The 12943-nt window shown below is 45.1% G+C and overlaps 1 protein-coding gene across 1 annotated transcript; it reads left to right on the forward strand.

Moving 5' to 3' along the window:
- The first annotated feature begins 255 nt into the window (after nucleotides 1-255).
- Nucleotides 256-10410, forward strand: LOC123427293 (probable sphingolipid transporter spinster homolog 2). Its single transcript, XM_045111297.1, has 17 exons — nucleotides 256-482; nucleotides 561-898; nucleotides 1969-2097; nucleotides 2606-2707; nucleotides 2914-3018; nucleotides 3113-3188; nucleotides 3958-4032; nucleotides 4162-4264; nucleotides 4560-4628; nucleotides 5288-5363; nucleotides 5616-5713; nucleotides 6416-6492; nucleotides 6703-6816; nucleotides 8700-8819; nucleotides 9094-9222; nucleotides 9679-9757; nucleotides 10053-10410. The coding sequence occupies exons 2-17, from the start codon at nucleotides 564-566 to the stop codon at nucleotides 10175-10177; spliced, it is 1812 nt and encodes a 603-aa protein (XP_044967232.1). The 5' UTR covers nucleotides 256-482; nucleotides 561-563; the 3' UTR covers nucleotides 10178-10410.
- The last annotated feature ends 2533 nt before the right edge of the window (nucleotides 10411-12943 follow it).

The raw sequence follows: 12943 nt of genomic DNA on the forward strand, positions 1-12943 counted from the left end.
TTTGCAGGACCGAGCATTGAAGCGCATCTCAGTGTCAGTCCAGATAAACCAGTCCATGAGCCAGGTCCACGGCCCACCCCTCCACCACCACCACCTGTCCGTCGCCCCCTTTCCCCGCACCGCCACCACGCCCGGCCCGTCGTCCAGATCACGGCGCCGGCCGCCGGCCGCCGGGGAAGAAGAAGGAGGAGAAGGAGAGGAGTGCCGCGGCGGTGTACGGAGACAGACGAGAGGAGAGGAGAGAAGAGAATCCCCCACCACCCAGCAGCAAAGCAAAGCGACCCGCCCTCGGAACGACAGACGTTGCGTCGTCGCCACCAACATCTTCACCGAATATCCATCCACCCGCCAGCCACCACTATTAAAACCAACCGCCCGCCCCGTGTTATCCGGTTTCCCGTTCCAGCACGAGCAATACTCCTGCTGTTTATAAGCCCCATGGGATAGACAGATACTAGATAGATATTTGGGAAGGAATCCGGGTAGGTCACGATTTCTTTCTCCGCGGCCGAAAACAAACCGATCGCAGGTCAAACTCCGGGCGCATATATTTTTTGTAGTATATGGGCGGATCCGACGCAGCCCCAGCCGCAAGGGACGACGCCCAGGTCGTGGTGGTTGTGGGATCCCCCGTCGACGGCTCCCCCTTACCCTCCGCTCCCCCCCTCGTTGCCTCCGCGCCGGCCTCCACGCCAACGGAGGAGGCGGAGGCGGAAGCTAAGCGGGAGCTCTCGGCGCCTGCTCCGCCCGGGGCTCTAGCGGTGGAAGGTAAGCAGGTGGAAGCGGCGGCCGCGGCGCAGGCCATGGCGGTCACCGTGGTGCGGGACATCGAGGCGGGCCCCGAAGCCAGCACCAGCGGCTTCGCCGACGACAAGCCCTCCTGGTTCACCCCAAAGAGGTACTACTACTACTACTAACCGGGGCATAGCGAGATTGAGCAGCAGCGTTAGCTTAGTAGTAGGTTTGAACTGTTGGGTCGCACGGGTTTTCTTCTTCCGCGGAGCTCTGCGACAGATTTGTTCATCTGAATTTCGGGCGGTTTGGTTGTTTGTTCTGAAAATTCTGGGTTCTCGCGAGCTACAATTGAGCTGCCATTGCGTTGATTTGAGCCGCGAGCCTTCAACGATGCCAGGTTGAGGTCAGATGGGAGCACGCTAGGAGATTTGGCCAGTTTGTTGCGCTTGATAACAAATCATTGCCCATAGCATTACCAATCACCGGTGATATGTGTTTGCATGGTTCCATCTGCTTAATCGAAATTTCTCTTGATTCTCTGCTTGTTCCTTTCGTGACTTCTAGTTTTAGTATTTGTCCGTTTCTCTATGTTGGCCTGCTTTAGTGGCGTGGACCTGCGTTTTGTACTAGTTTGGTGCTGGCGTGATGCAGATTGTAGTGGCCTTGAAAACGTTTGTGCGCGCGTGGGCGTTATTTGCTAACGGTGGCCCAAGCCCTTTTTTTCGTCTGGTGAATCAGTTCAGTAATAACTTATTTCATATGCATTGAAAATTGGATGGTAGATTCGTTCCCGATTTTGACAAGATGGGGAGTGGCGATTTGGTTGTTCTCCTGTTGTTTGGCACAGTTGATCTTGTTAGTTTATTATGTGCTCACTGTGGCTCCGATTTTTTCTAAGTTTTGGGCCTCTTCAGTGCCACATTTAGAGGAATTAGAGGACATGGTGATGCAATGTCAATAATTTCACGTTCTGCGGGTCTTCAGTTCAGAACTTGCTAGTTATGCAGACTGCAGTAGCAGTTTAGTGCATGTGTGCTCAGTATCCCCCCTTGGGCATTACCATTATCTGAATATAGTTAATAATTTCATGTTATGTGCTCTTGGTTCAGACATTAGAAGCTGTATAATTTTTGCAGATTAAATTAGTATGGCATACTCTGTCAGGTTTTGTTTTCTCATTCTAAGGTGTCCATTTATGCAGTGGTTGAGTTGATTACTTTTTTACGGTTGCAGATTACTTGTGATGTTCTGCATAATCAACATGCTAAATTATGTTGACCGGGGGGTAATAGCAAGTAATGGTGTCAATGGCAGCCGTGGCAGTTGTTCTGGTGGCACATGCTCATCAGGTTCTGGAATTCAGTAAGTCCCACCAGAAACATTTCTACCAAATGTGACATTTCTTTTGAACACAATACACTTGTTGCATGTCTTAGCTACTATAGATCAGGAGAAACGCTCATATAATTTAATTCGTTGCAAATTGGTTGTTATATACACTTTTTTTTAATCTTCTCTTGTATTTGCTTTCCTGCCTGCTATCTTCGTGTCTTCATTCTATAGTATTTTTTTCATAAATCATGTTGGCCATCTTAATTTTGTCATGATATCTTTTTTTTATTCCTGATTGGCCTTAGTTATACCCATTTTACTTTACTTTAATTGATTGCTATCATAAGAAAGAAGTAATAGGTAGGGATGACATGATTTGAACCTGTGACATTTTGTACCCAAAACAAACGTGCTACCAAGTTGTGCTACATCCCTTTTCCAGATTAAATTGTTCTACAATGCCATTGTACACAATTCCTGTCTTCTTTTCCACATCATAAGTTTCTTCTTTCTCTATCTCATGCCATGTTCTCTACAGGGGTGATTTCAGTCTAACCAACTTTCAAGATGGCGTGTTGTCCTCGGCATTTATGGTAGGGTTGTTGGTGGCTTCCCCGATATTTGCGTCATTGGCAAAAATGTTAGTATCCTATGGTCCTCTTTTAATGTACTACTAACTTTATTTCTATATATTGCTCATCGCAGTAGGAAAAGATATTACAGATGGAAAAATATTCTTCAAACAACAGTACACACTACAGATTAACATTGTTTTAATATGGTTTGATGCAAGCCTTTCAGGGTGCTGTTTTTTTGCATGTGTTAGATTTTTTCTCCTCCTTGCAGACACAATCCTTTCAGGCTTATTGGCGTCGGATTGTTAGTATGGACTATTGCAACAGCTGGCTGTGGGTGCTCGTTTGATTTCTGGTCAATTACTATATGTCGCATGTAAGTACTTTCTACATGTTAATGTTTCAGATCTGTGTAATTTATCAATAAAACTCTCCTAATCATGTGATCTATTCTACAACATGTTAATTAGGTTAGTTGGTGTTGGTGAAGCTTCGTTTATAAGTCTCGCAGCTCCTTTCATTGATGACAATGCACCAGCAGCACAGGTCCTGTTAATCTTGTGATGCCTTTAAATTTCTTAACACTGATTTCTTTGTATATGTGAACATATCTTGTGTTTGCTTGGCTTTGTTTCTATACCCAAGTCCCATGCGGCCATTCAAAATATGTTAAATCAATACAGTACATAAAGACCATGTAATCCTGGATTGTAATGGATCACTCATCGGGTAATTGCTTCTTGGTTTTGCCTGAGTTCATATACTCCCGCATGAACTTATTTTTTAAATAGCAAAAAAATAATCTGAATTTATTTGGCACCAAAGCTGCTCGAGTATTCTAGGTGCGTGCAAGATTTCGTGAAGAAATGTCATCCATGGTGCTCTGGACAAATAAAAGAAAAAAAGGGTGCTCCAAAGAAACAGAGACATTTTGGAGCACTGTTTTTTCTTCTATTGGTCCAGAGCACCATGGATACCATTTGCTCACGTAATTACGCACACACCTATAGAACACTAAAGTGTCAAACAAATCTGTTTTTTTCTTTCGAATTTCCTGTTCACACGGGAGTAAAAACGTCGTCCTCATAGCTCATCGCTGTATTGAGCTGATTAGCTTAGGCTAAAAAATTCTTCACCAGTTGCTTCTAGTTGTTAAGGCAGGTGAATAAATTGCTCCTTGAATAACACATGCATTCATGAATCATGATGTTATGTAGTTTAATGTTTGCTTAGGAGGTTTAGTTTACATAGTGCTGTTTCTTTCTTGTGTCTTATGTTAGTCAACAACTAACATTGTTGCTAATTATGTTACCAGAAAACTGCATGGCTTGCTATGTTCTACATGTGTATACCCACTGGGATAGCACTGGGTTATGTTTATGGTGGGTTGGTAAGTCTTATGCTACACTTATTTGTTCTTGCTTCTTGGTTTTGCCTTTAATTATACAGGTTGAGTAACAGGTCCATCACGAGTGTAATTTGACCTTGTATTGTTCGTAATTATGTTGCATCTCGTCAGGTTGGAGGTCATCTGCACTGGCGTGCTGCTTTCTGGGGAGAGTCAATTTTGATGCTTCCTTTTGTCATTCTGGGCTTTGTGATAAAGCCACTAGAGCTCAAAGGTGTGGCTTTGTTTTATGTATTATTTTGCTTACCAGTTTAGACAACATCACTAATTTCTACTCCCTCCGTTCCTAAATATAAGTCTTTTAAGATATTTCACTAGGTGACTACATACAAAGCAAAATGAATGAATATACACTCTAAAGTATGTCTACATACATCCATATGTAGTCCTCTAGTAGAATTTCTAGAAAGACTTATATTTAGGAACGGAGGGAGTATTTTGGTGTGCTGGCACCCTGACTTTCTTCCATTTGTTTTCTTTTTCTTTTCGGGTGCTGATTTGTTTACCAGGATTTACTCACAACAACAAGACAAAAGAGTATGGTCCAATGCTCAGTCCGGAGCTTCAAGATGAGACAAGTACGTCCCTTTGCTCTTTACTTAGTTTGACCCTGTCACACCCATCTTTGCTTTAAAAAGTGCTTGAATACTCCATGAAAGGTTAAAATCACAATTTACTCCATTCAGTTATTAGAAGAATTTACTGCTTCTCTGCACTGATCTGCTACAGTACATGTGTGAAAAGCACTTCAGAAAACATCTTCCAACTTAAATTCCTTTTCTCGACTTCTATCTCTGTGCATGTTATGCTAAATTTTTGAGTTACAGGGCTCTACTGTTTCTGTGATGAGTTGAACCGTAAAAATATGCTTGACATTTCATGATCCTTAGGGTCTTAAGCATTTTCAATAGGAAAACAACCTAAGAACAGAACTGATGATTTACTCAGCCTTCTATTTATTTCGACCTCCCCTTGTACTCTAAATGCACAAAAGCAGCAAACTTTATTTTGGGGAAGATAATATTAACTAACTTGCAATCATATGTATCCTAGATGACCTTGTTCATTTGCTTAGTCTTGTTCATCAAAAGCTACTTTCGCTGACATTTCTGGATACAGCGTCATACTGAATTGAATTTGCCTCCTCCTGGCTGCTGGGGTGTGTGATTTCACAGAAGCTCAAGCGCCAGCAAACACCACCTTGTTCAATTGCTCATTTTACTTCCAACTATTCCAGGTAATAACGGAATAAAGCAGGGTATGCCTGCTGTAGTTGAGGGCCTTGCAAAAAAGCTTCCAGAAAAGTCTTCCCTGTAAGTACCTGGTTTGTGTTTTTTCTTTGCTAGTTAGATCAGTGCCTTGATTTTATATCTTCATACAGTGCTGTTTCTCTCCTTTTCTTACCGGAATATACAGCACCTTTTCCTTGTTGATATCTAGGTAAAAGTGAATGATGTTGTAGTTACTTAACTGATGTGCTAACCTATTCAAATAGATAAGTTAAGTAGCTTAGTTGCATTAACTTGGTACAAAATCGTTTGAATATTAACATTTTCATCATGCAGCTCCAGTTTCGGGACGAAAGTTATGATTGAAATCCATCATTTTGGGAAAGATATGAAAGAATTGCTACAAGAGCGAGTCTATGTTGTCAATGTTGCAGGTCAGATCTTCTTTCACATGTTATGCAATTATGTTAACTCCATTATGTTAGATACTTCTTTTTTATACTGAACATGAGGTTTTTAAATGCTAAACTGAGCTGTGTTCAGTGCATTACACTTCATCCTTAATGTTAGACAAGTAGATCTTCCATATATAGCATGCATTTAAATATAGCTGAAACAACATGTACTGTGATCCATTGTTTTCTCACTCAAGTTAAGCACAATTGGCTCAATTTTTGTGGCAGATTCCGCACAAAATGTTACTGTTAATCCATAGGTATAAAAAAAGGTCTGTCATATTAGTCACATCCTTACTGATTTGCTGCCAAAATTCCTTGTCATTTGTGTCCTGATTCCTAATTCTGTAACATAACTGTTGTCCTGCAAAAATCAATCAAGTGCCTGGACACCTCCACTGCTCGATTTCGTTTTTCTTAACAGTAAATAGCCAAGCCAGCAACTACCTTTGGGAAGTAAAAAAAAATTCTAAACAAATCTTTGCTGTGGCTATAGATTCTTCATTCAGCATTCAAATTTGGACAATAAGGTTCTCGAAGTTTATAATTAGTAACATGTCTTTCACGTCCAACTTCAAAGTTTGATTGATACTTCTGAAATACATTTCATTTGGAACTTCTTTTTTTGCGAAGTACAGTCTTCTGTTTGTAACTGTGGTAAATTTGATTGGGCAATTCCAGGTTACATCTTCTACAACTTTGTGATTGGTGCCTATTCCTACTGGGGTCCCAAGGCTGGTCAGGATATCTACCACATGGTAATTCCCTGTAGTCTGTTTTCCGATGCATAGGGCCGTATGCCTTGGCATGTGATTATTTGAGTATTGATTTTTATTTTGTTACTTGTATGAAAGTCCTGGTCTTCTGCTTTAGTGTAGCCTAGACCTACCACAATATTTATATTATCACACTTCAATACATTGCCATTTCACTGGGTAACCTTTCATGCTGAACTTTTGTCATACCAGGCCAGTGCAGATCTAATGTTTGGCGGAATAACAATAGTGTGTGGAATATTTGGAACCCTTGCAGGGGGTTTCATCCTTGACAAGATAAACTCTACAATTTCTAATGCTTTCAAGGTAATAGAAAAGATTACAGTGTTATATTTGCATTTGTTTGCCTTCTAACTGGAGTATTTTTTAAGAAAAAAGAACCAAGCTTTTTTGTCCAATTTTAAGGTATTTCTCAAATAGCTTGATAGGTGTGGTTATTCTATTAGCAAGAATATTTACCGTCATATTAAGTTGATGTTTTTACGTTAGTTTTTAATTACTGATTTTAGGCTACTGACCTCCAGATGATTTTGTTTCTTTTTTTGCGAACGGCATGCAATCACTAGTTAATGTGTCGTTCTTTTTGGGCATGTGCCTAAGATTAGTTCTTATCATTGCCTGTTGCCTTATTTGTTCTTTAGCAGAACGACACTGGACCATTAAGTAGTCATGCCCAAATTTTCTTTTTTATATACCAGTCAGCATGATGTTGGTCACGAGAAACAACATGTTGGTCGCAAGATCTTATGGGTTTCACCTCTAGCCTACCCCAACTTGTTTGGGACTAAAGGCTTTGTTGTTGTTGTTGTAGATACCAGTCAGCATGATGTTGAACATGGGTCTGTTATACTTAGAGCATCTCCAACAGCCGCGCTTCGCGCCGCGCCCAAAAAATGTGTTTGCCGCGCGCGCTTCGGTTTAGCGCGGGGATAGGCGCTGGCTCCAGTAGCCGTGCTAAAATGCAGCGCGCGCGCCGCTCCAGCAGCGCGCACAACATTTTTACATCGGTGCACAACATTTTTAACAACTATAGATAGATTGCAAAATCGGCAAAATACTAAAAATAGATTGCATAAAATAAAAAACGATACAAAGTTATTTTACATCGGTGCAACTAGATAGATAGTTCAAAAACATAGATAAAAGTACGGTGCAAGTAGATAGATAGTTCGAAAACATATAAACTACTCCCAGTCGCGCTCCAATCATCACCATCATCATCGTCGTTGGTGTCGTCAGAGGTTGACAGCCATATGTCCAACCAACGATCATCGTTTTCAGTGAAGAACGACCTCCTGCCTGCTGCAACGAGATCGGCATGCGCACTCGCCAATGCCTTCCTCCGACGCTGTCCAACTGCTCCTCGCGGCGCCTTCGCGTGTCCACCTCGCGGCGCTGCGCCCAGTAGTCTTGCTCGTAGGTGACGTCCTCCGGGTGGCGCCGGCGCCACTCCGCCATGACCCGCTCGTCCTCCTGGGCGACGAGGAGGCGGCGCTGCCGCGCAGTGTGCTCCGCACGGTCTTGTGCGGAGTTAAGACGAGGCGGCGGGGCGACGTCTAGCGCCTGGAGCGTGTGGACGTCCTGGAAGTTCATCTGCCGGCGCGGCCTGCCTAGGCGCCACGCCGCCGCGTCGAACGCGCGGGCAGCCTCATGCGTCGTCTCGTAGGTGCCGAGGCTGAGACGGAGATCGCCGGAGCGTATCTCCGAGTAGTACCCGCCGTTGGGGCGCAGGCGGACGCCGCGGTAGCCCGATGCTCCTCGGTGGCGCGTCGGTGGCGGGGCGCTGGAGCGGGAGGTAGAGGAAGAGAAGAGGAGCGGTGGAGGCGCGTGTGGCGAGCGCCGCATTTTATAGGCGCGCCGGACGCGGCGCGGCAAAATTGGCGCGCGAGCTGCCGCCTTTTCGCGCGCGCGCAAGCGGTTCCCGCGCGCGCGACTTTCCCGCCGCCGCTGGAGCGCCCCAAAACCTCCCCCGCGCGCGCGTCTTTTGGCCCGGCCGTTGGAGATGCTCTTATGTCTACTGAGTAGTAGAGTACATGGCAGTCATATACTTATGTCTACTGAGTAGTACATGGCAGTCATATACTAAGTCTGGAGGCTGGAGCAATGAAGCTAAAGGAAACTGTATATGCTTCTTACTATGTATTAATAATGTAATTCTTACTTCAATTGACGTGATTTCTTTTTTGTAGCTTCTTTCTGGCGCAACTTTCCTAGGGGCGATATTTTGTTTCGGTGCCTTTTGTTTCAAGAGCCTTTATGGGTTCATACCCTTTTTTTCAGTGGGGGAGCTCTTGGTTTTTGCAACTCAGGTAAATACTTCCTTCGCTGAACTATTTTCACAACACGGTACATTCGTACTCCTGGTACGTAGCTGAGCTCTGAAACTATTGTTGCTAATTTAGGAACACAAAAAAATGTAGTCCTATTTTATTATGTTTGTTATCTTGGTTCCCACTTTTGAAAATCTTTACATCGGAAGTTAATCTAGTTGCTGTACAGATATTAGATGTAAAAGCACAATGATTTTAAACAGCTTGCTTCTATTTTTAATTCTTCAGATATACTTATCCTTTGAACGTACAGGCTCCAGTAAACTACATATGCCTTCATTCTGTGAAACCAAGTTTGCGGCCATTATCAATGGCTATGTCTACTGTTTCAATCCATATATTGGGTGATGTGCCTTCCTCACCCCTTGTTGGGTTAATTCAGGTACTTGTTTTTGTGCTTGTTCTCAATGAATCATAGGCAAAGAATTACTTGCTCAGCAACTTAGCCCATGTTCTCTGTATGTAATCAGGTCCATTATTTTCATGTAAACGAGATTACCCCCATATGCAAATATTCTGCTACGTTGATGTCTCAATGATTGTCATAATGAATTTGATTTATATGTAAATACTCCTTTATATTAAAATATAAGACGTTTTTGGTCTAGATTTAGAAAAAAAAGGTCTTATATTTTGATACAGAGGGAGGGAGTATATTATTTTAGATCCCAATATTTATGTGTCCTCTTATCACTCTATTAGTGCCCTAGCAGATGATGCATTATAAGCTAATATAGCATTTTAGTTGCATGCAACACCACTTGGATGGTGATGCTTTTCAGTATTGTTGCATCGTAGAGTCTTACATTGTGCTTTTATTGTTGGAACTTTGATGCAGGACAAACTCCATAACTGGAGAATAACGGCGCTTTTGTTGACATCCGTCTTCATTGGTGCATTTGGATTTTGGTTTTGGGGTATGCTCTCTTAGTATAGAAATTATATAACTTCATATAGTATAATGTCTGGGCAGTATCTCATGTTTTCACTTACTGATTAAAGGGACCGTACTGTTTCAGCCTCTCAGACATTCCTTCATGTGTAGCAGTCATATGCAAGCATGATTTGAAACCAAACCAAATCACTACCATGCCTTAATGTGCAGATTGAATATGCTTATCCTAAAATAAATTTAAACTTGCCCTGCAGTAATGCATTTTAGTGTGTATTTGTGATACTTGGCTGAAGCTGGGACATATTTACTCTCTGCAGGCATATTTTTGAATAGTGTTGATCGTTTCAATGAGCAGAGCGAGCATGGTGTTCCTGCCACTGAGAGATCAAACCTCAGGCCATTGCTTGATGATGGAAACGATGAAGCGCGCACTTCTGAATGATGAGTGAGGTCATCGACCAAGATGTCTTTTTCTTTCTTAGCCGGATTATTTCGGCCGTGCCAGCAAGCATTGTGAAATGTAAATTTGCATGTCCGTTGGCTGTACCTGTACATAAATCATCATTTGCTCTATTGGTCTTCTTGGCTTTTGTGTACAGACTGCAGATAACTGTAACAGAGTATGTATCAGTCGTGTAACTTATCAGAAAGGTGGGTAATGTTTGCACATGTCAACAATTTTTTTTCTGAATTAGTCGGATCTGAAGCTAGAATTGCTTGCCCGGTTTCTACTTCTCTACCGGTCGCCAAAATAGATCATGTGGATGGATCCATCATCTATTTGGTTTTTCTTTCATGATAAATTGCGTAGTACTGCATGATAAATTGCTTTAGTAAATGCACATGGGATTGAACGCCCCCAGGGTATATGGTCCCAATCATCCGCCATGCTGCCCGTACATCTGGTAGGTCAGCGGAATAAAATGAACGGGCGCCCAACTGCCGACTGGAATGGCGATGTACGCTGCACCAGGAAGAGGGAAGAGGGTTGCAGCGCGATCATGACCCGGAACAACCAATGTGGTCCAGGCTGGGCGCAACAGCAACAGCAACAGCATGTCGCGTCTGGCGAGCCGTCAATCCGCCCGATGATCCAGCTGCCCGGCCGCGGCTCCACCACACATGCAACGCGAGCAGCACCCTGCCATCCTGCTAGTACCACAACAAGAATCATTCGTCACCTACGTTCGTATACGTGCGCCCGCGCGTCCTCCTGCTATTACTTGCCAGTCGCCACCACTCTCGGCACTTGGTGGATAAATCGCCGCCCGTCCGCATCGCACCATCCGCTGCACGCGTGACCTCTGCCCCGGCCTTTTGTTTGAAAACGACTCGTACAAATCTGTTTATTGGTCTCGCTGAATATCAGCTGAGAATGACCTGCTGTGTAGCTGGGTCTCTGTCAACGCCCCGGGGTACTGATAGCATGCATCATGCATGCAATGCAAGTTTCTTTTCCTTCTTTTGCATGCGGACGCAGCCAGGCACAGGCATGGCAAATGATTTTTCGGAGGACTACCCTGAAACGACGCCGATGGAATGCAGCATGTCAAAAAGATTGTAAACCTCGAAAGTTTTTCTATATGCAGATCAATGTTAGAGCAACTTCAATCGCACGACCCGTTTTGTCCTGGCGTGTCCGTTTGGTTTGTCGCGGACAGAAAACACAACCAACACGTCGATTCAAACGGATGTGTGTCCATTTTGTGTCCACGCGCGATCCATTCCACGCTCAAATTTAAGCCGGATTTGCATCAGCGCACACACGGGACGGACGCCCGCGTCACCCACCCTTCTTTCCCCTTCAACGCCAGTCGGTGACACAACGTCATCGTTTCCGTCCAATTTCCCAAAAACATCCCATCCACTCGCGCGCGCTATGGACGATGACGTGGGACCCTCGACATCGCCGTCGACCTCACCTCTCTTGCCTTCGTCGGTTCTGTCAAGGGCGAACGCAAAGGGCCGGCTATGACCAACAAGAAGAAGGTTTTGACATTTCAGGAGTGCGCCGTCCAATCGGATAGGAGGAAGCACCGTCGGCATGAGCAAGAGGCCAGGAAGGAGGTCGCGATCGCGTGTAGCATCGCCGCCACCGTAGATCGGGAGGCCGAAGTCGCAAAGAACTACCGGCTCATCGCTGCCGCCACGAGGCAGGCCCTGCTGATGCCGGGGTTGGATCCAGGGCAGCACGGGCTCGTCGCTGCCGCTGTCTCCGCGCATGTCCATCGAGGTGTCGAAATCATGAAGGTGGACTTGAGCACGATCTCTCCGAGGAAGCGGTCTTGGTTCGAAAAGATGAAGGCCGACATGCTCAACCTCGATGACGAGTGATCCATGCCATGGTGTGCGGGCATGATGACCGCGAATAAGATGGCGTGGTGGAACTACATCCTCATTTTGTGTGCAGGCATGTGTGCCGACCTCGTTGGCAAGTGTATCCAGTTTGAGAACTGTGTATTCTTTTTGTAGCCTGACATATGTATGTCGGCCGCTGGCAATATCGTCGACATGAACTCTTGACGCTCGTGTGGTCACTGACATGATCCGTGACCGTGGACCTTTTTTATCTTAAAAAATGTTAAGCACAGACGAAAAATGGGTCGACGCGTTGGCCGCACGACCGATTCATTTAAAAACAGAGGTGAACACGACCGACGGCCGACCCAAACGTTTTCCGCCTGCCTGATAAAAGACGTGTGCGTCCGTCGTGCGGTTGGAGTTTCTCTAAGAGCAACTCCAACCGGCCGACCCAAAACGACGACGGTTTTGTCTGCTCTTTGTCCATTTGGGTTGGCCACCAGCTCGGCGTACAACCAGTTTTCATTTTGGGCCGGCCGTGCGCCCAACGTAGGCGACCCATTTCATGTCCAAAAGGGCAATGGCCATGTCGCCCACCGAAGTTCATGCCGGTGGCGGCCGCAACTTCTTCCCTTGCGTCCGCCGCATGCCTCCGGCCCTTCCTCTTGGCCGACTGCATGACCCGCTCCTCCGATGTCAGCTTCTTCTTGGGCAACGCTGCGGTCTTGCGAGGGATGCACGGCTTGCCTTTGGCGAAGGGGGCAGAGGCGAGGCCAGACGAGGCGACGGAGGCGAGGGAGGCGAGGCCGGCGGCGGCATGGAGACCGTCGTTCATGGTGCGCACGGGCGGTAGGTGTTGGAAATTGGAGGGAAATGACCCAAATTTAGGCCGCAAATGGGTCAGCGG

This window comes from Hordeum vulgare, chromosome 2H (assembly GCF_904849725.1).
Source record: "Hordeum vulgare subsp. vulgare chromosome 2H, MorexV3_pseudomolecules_assembly, whole genome shotgun sequence".
Classification (NCBI taxonomy): domain Eukaryota; kingdom Viridiplantae; phylum Streptophyta; class Magnoliopsida; order Poales; family Poaceae; genus Hordeum; species Hordeum vulgare.

Excerpts from the sequence above, each read along its gene's own strand:
- LOC123427293 (XM_045111297.1), top strand. The coding sequence starts at position 564 with ATGGGCGGATCCGACGCAGCCCCAGCCGCAAGGGACGACGCCCAGGTC. Across the intron at positions 899-1,968 it reads TCCTGGTTCACCCCAAAGAG|ATTACTTGTGATGTTCTGCA; the intron begins GTACTACTACTA and ends TTACGGTTGCAG. Across the intron at positions 9,223-9,678 it reads CCCTTGTTGGGTTAATTCAG|GACAAACTCCATAACTGGAG; the intron begins GTACTTGTTTTT and ends ACTTTGATGCAG.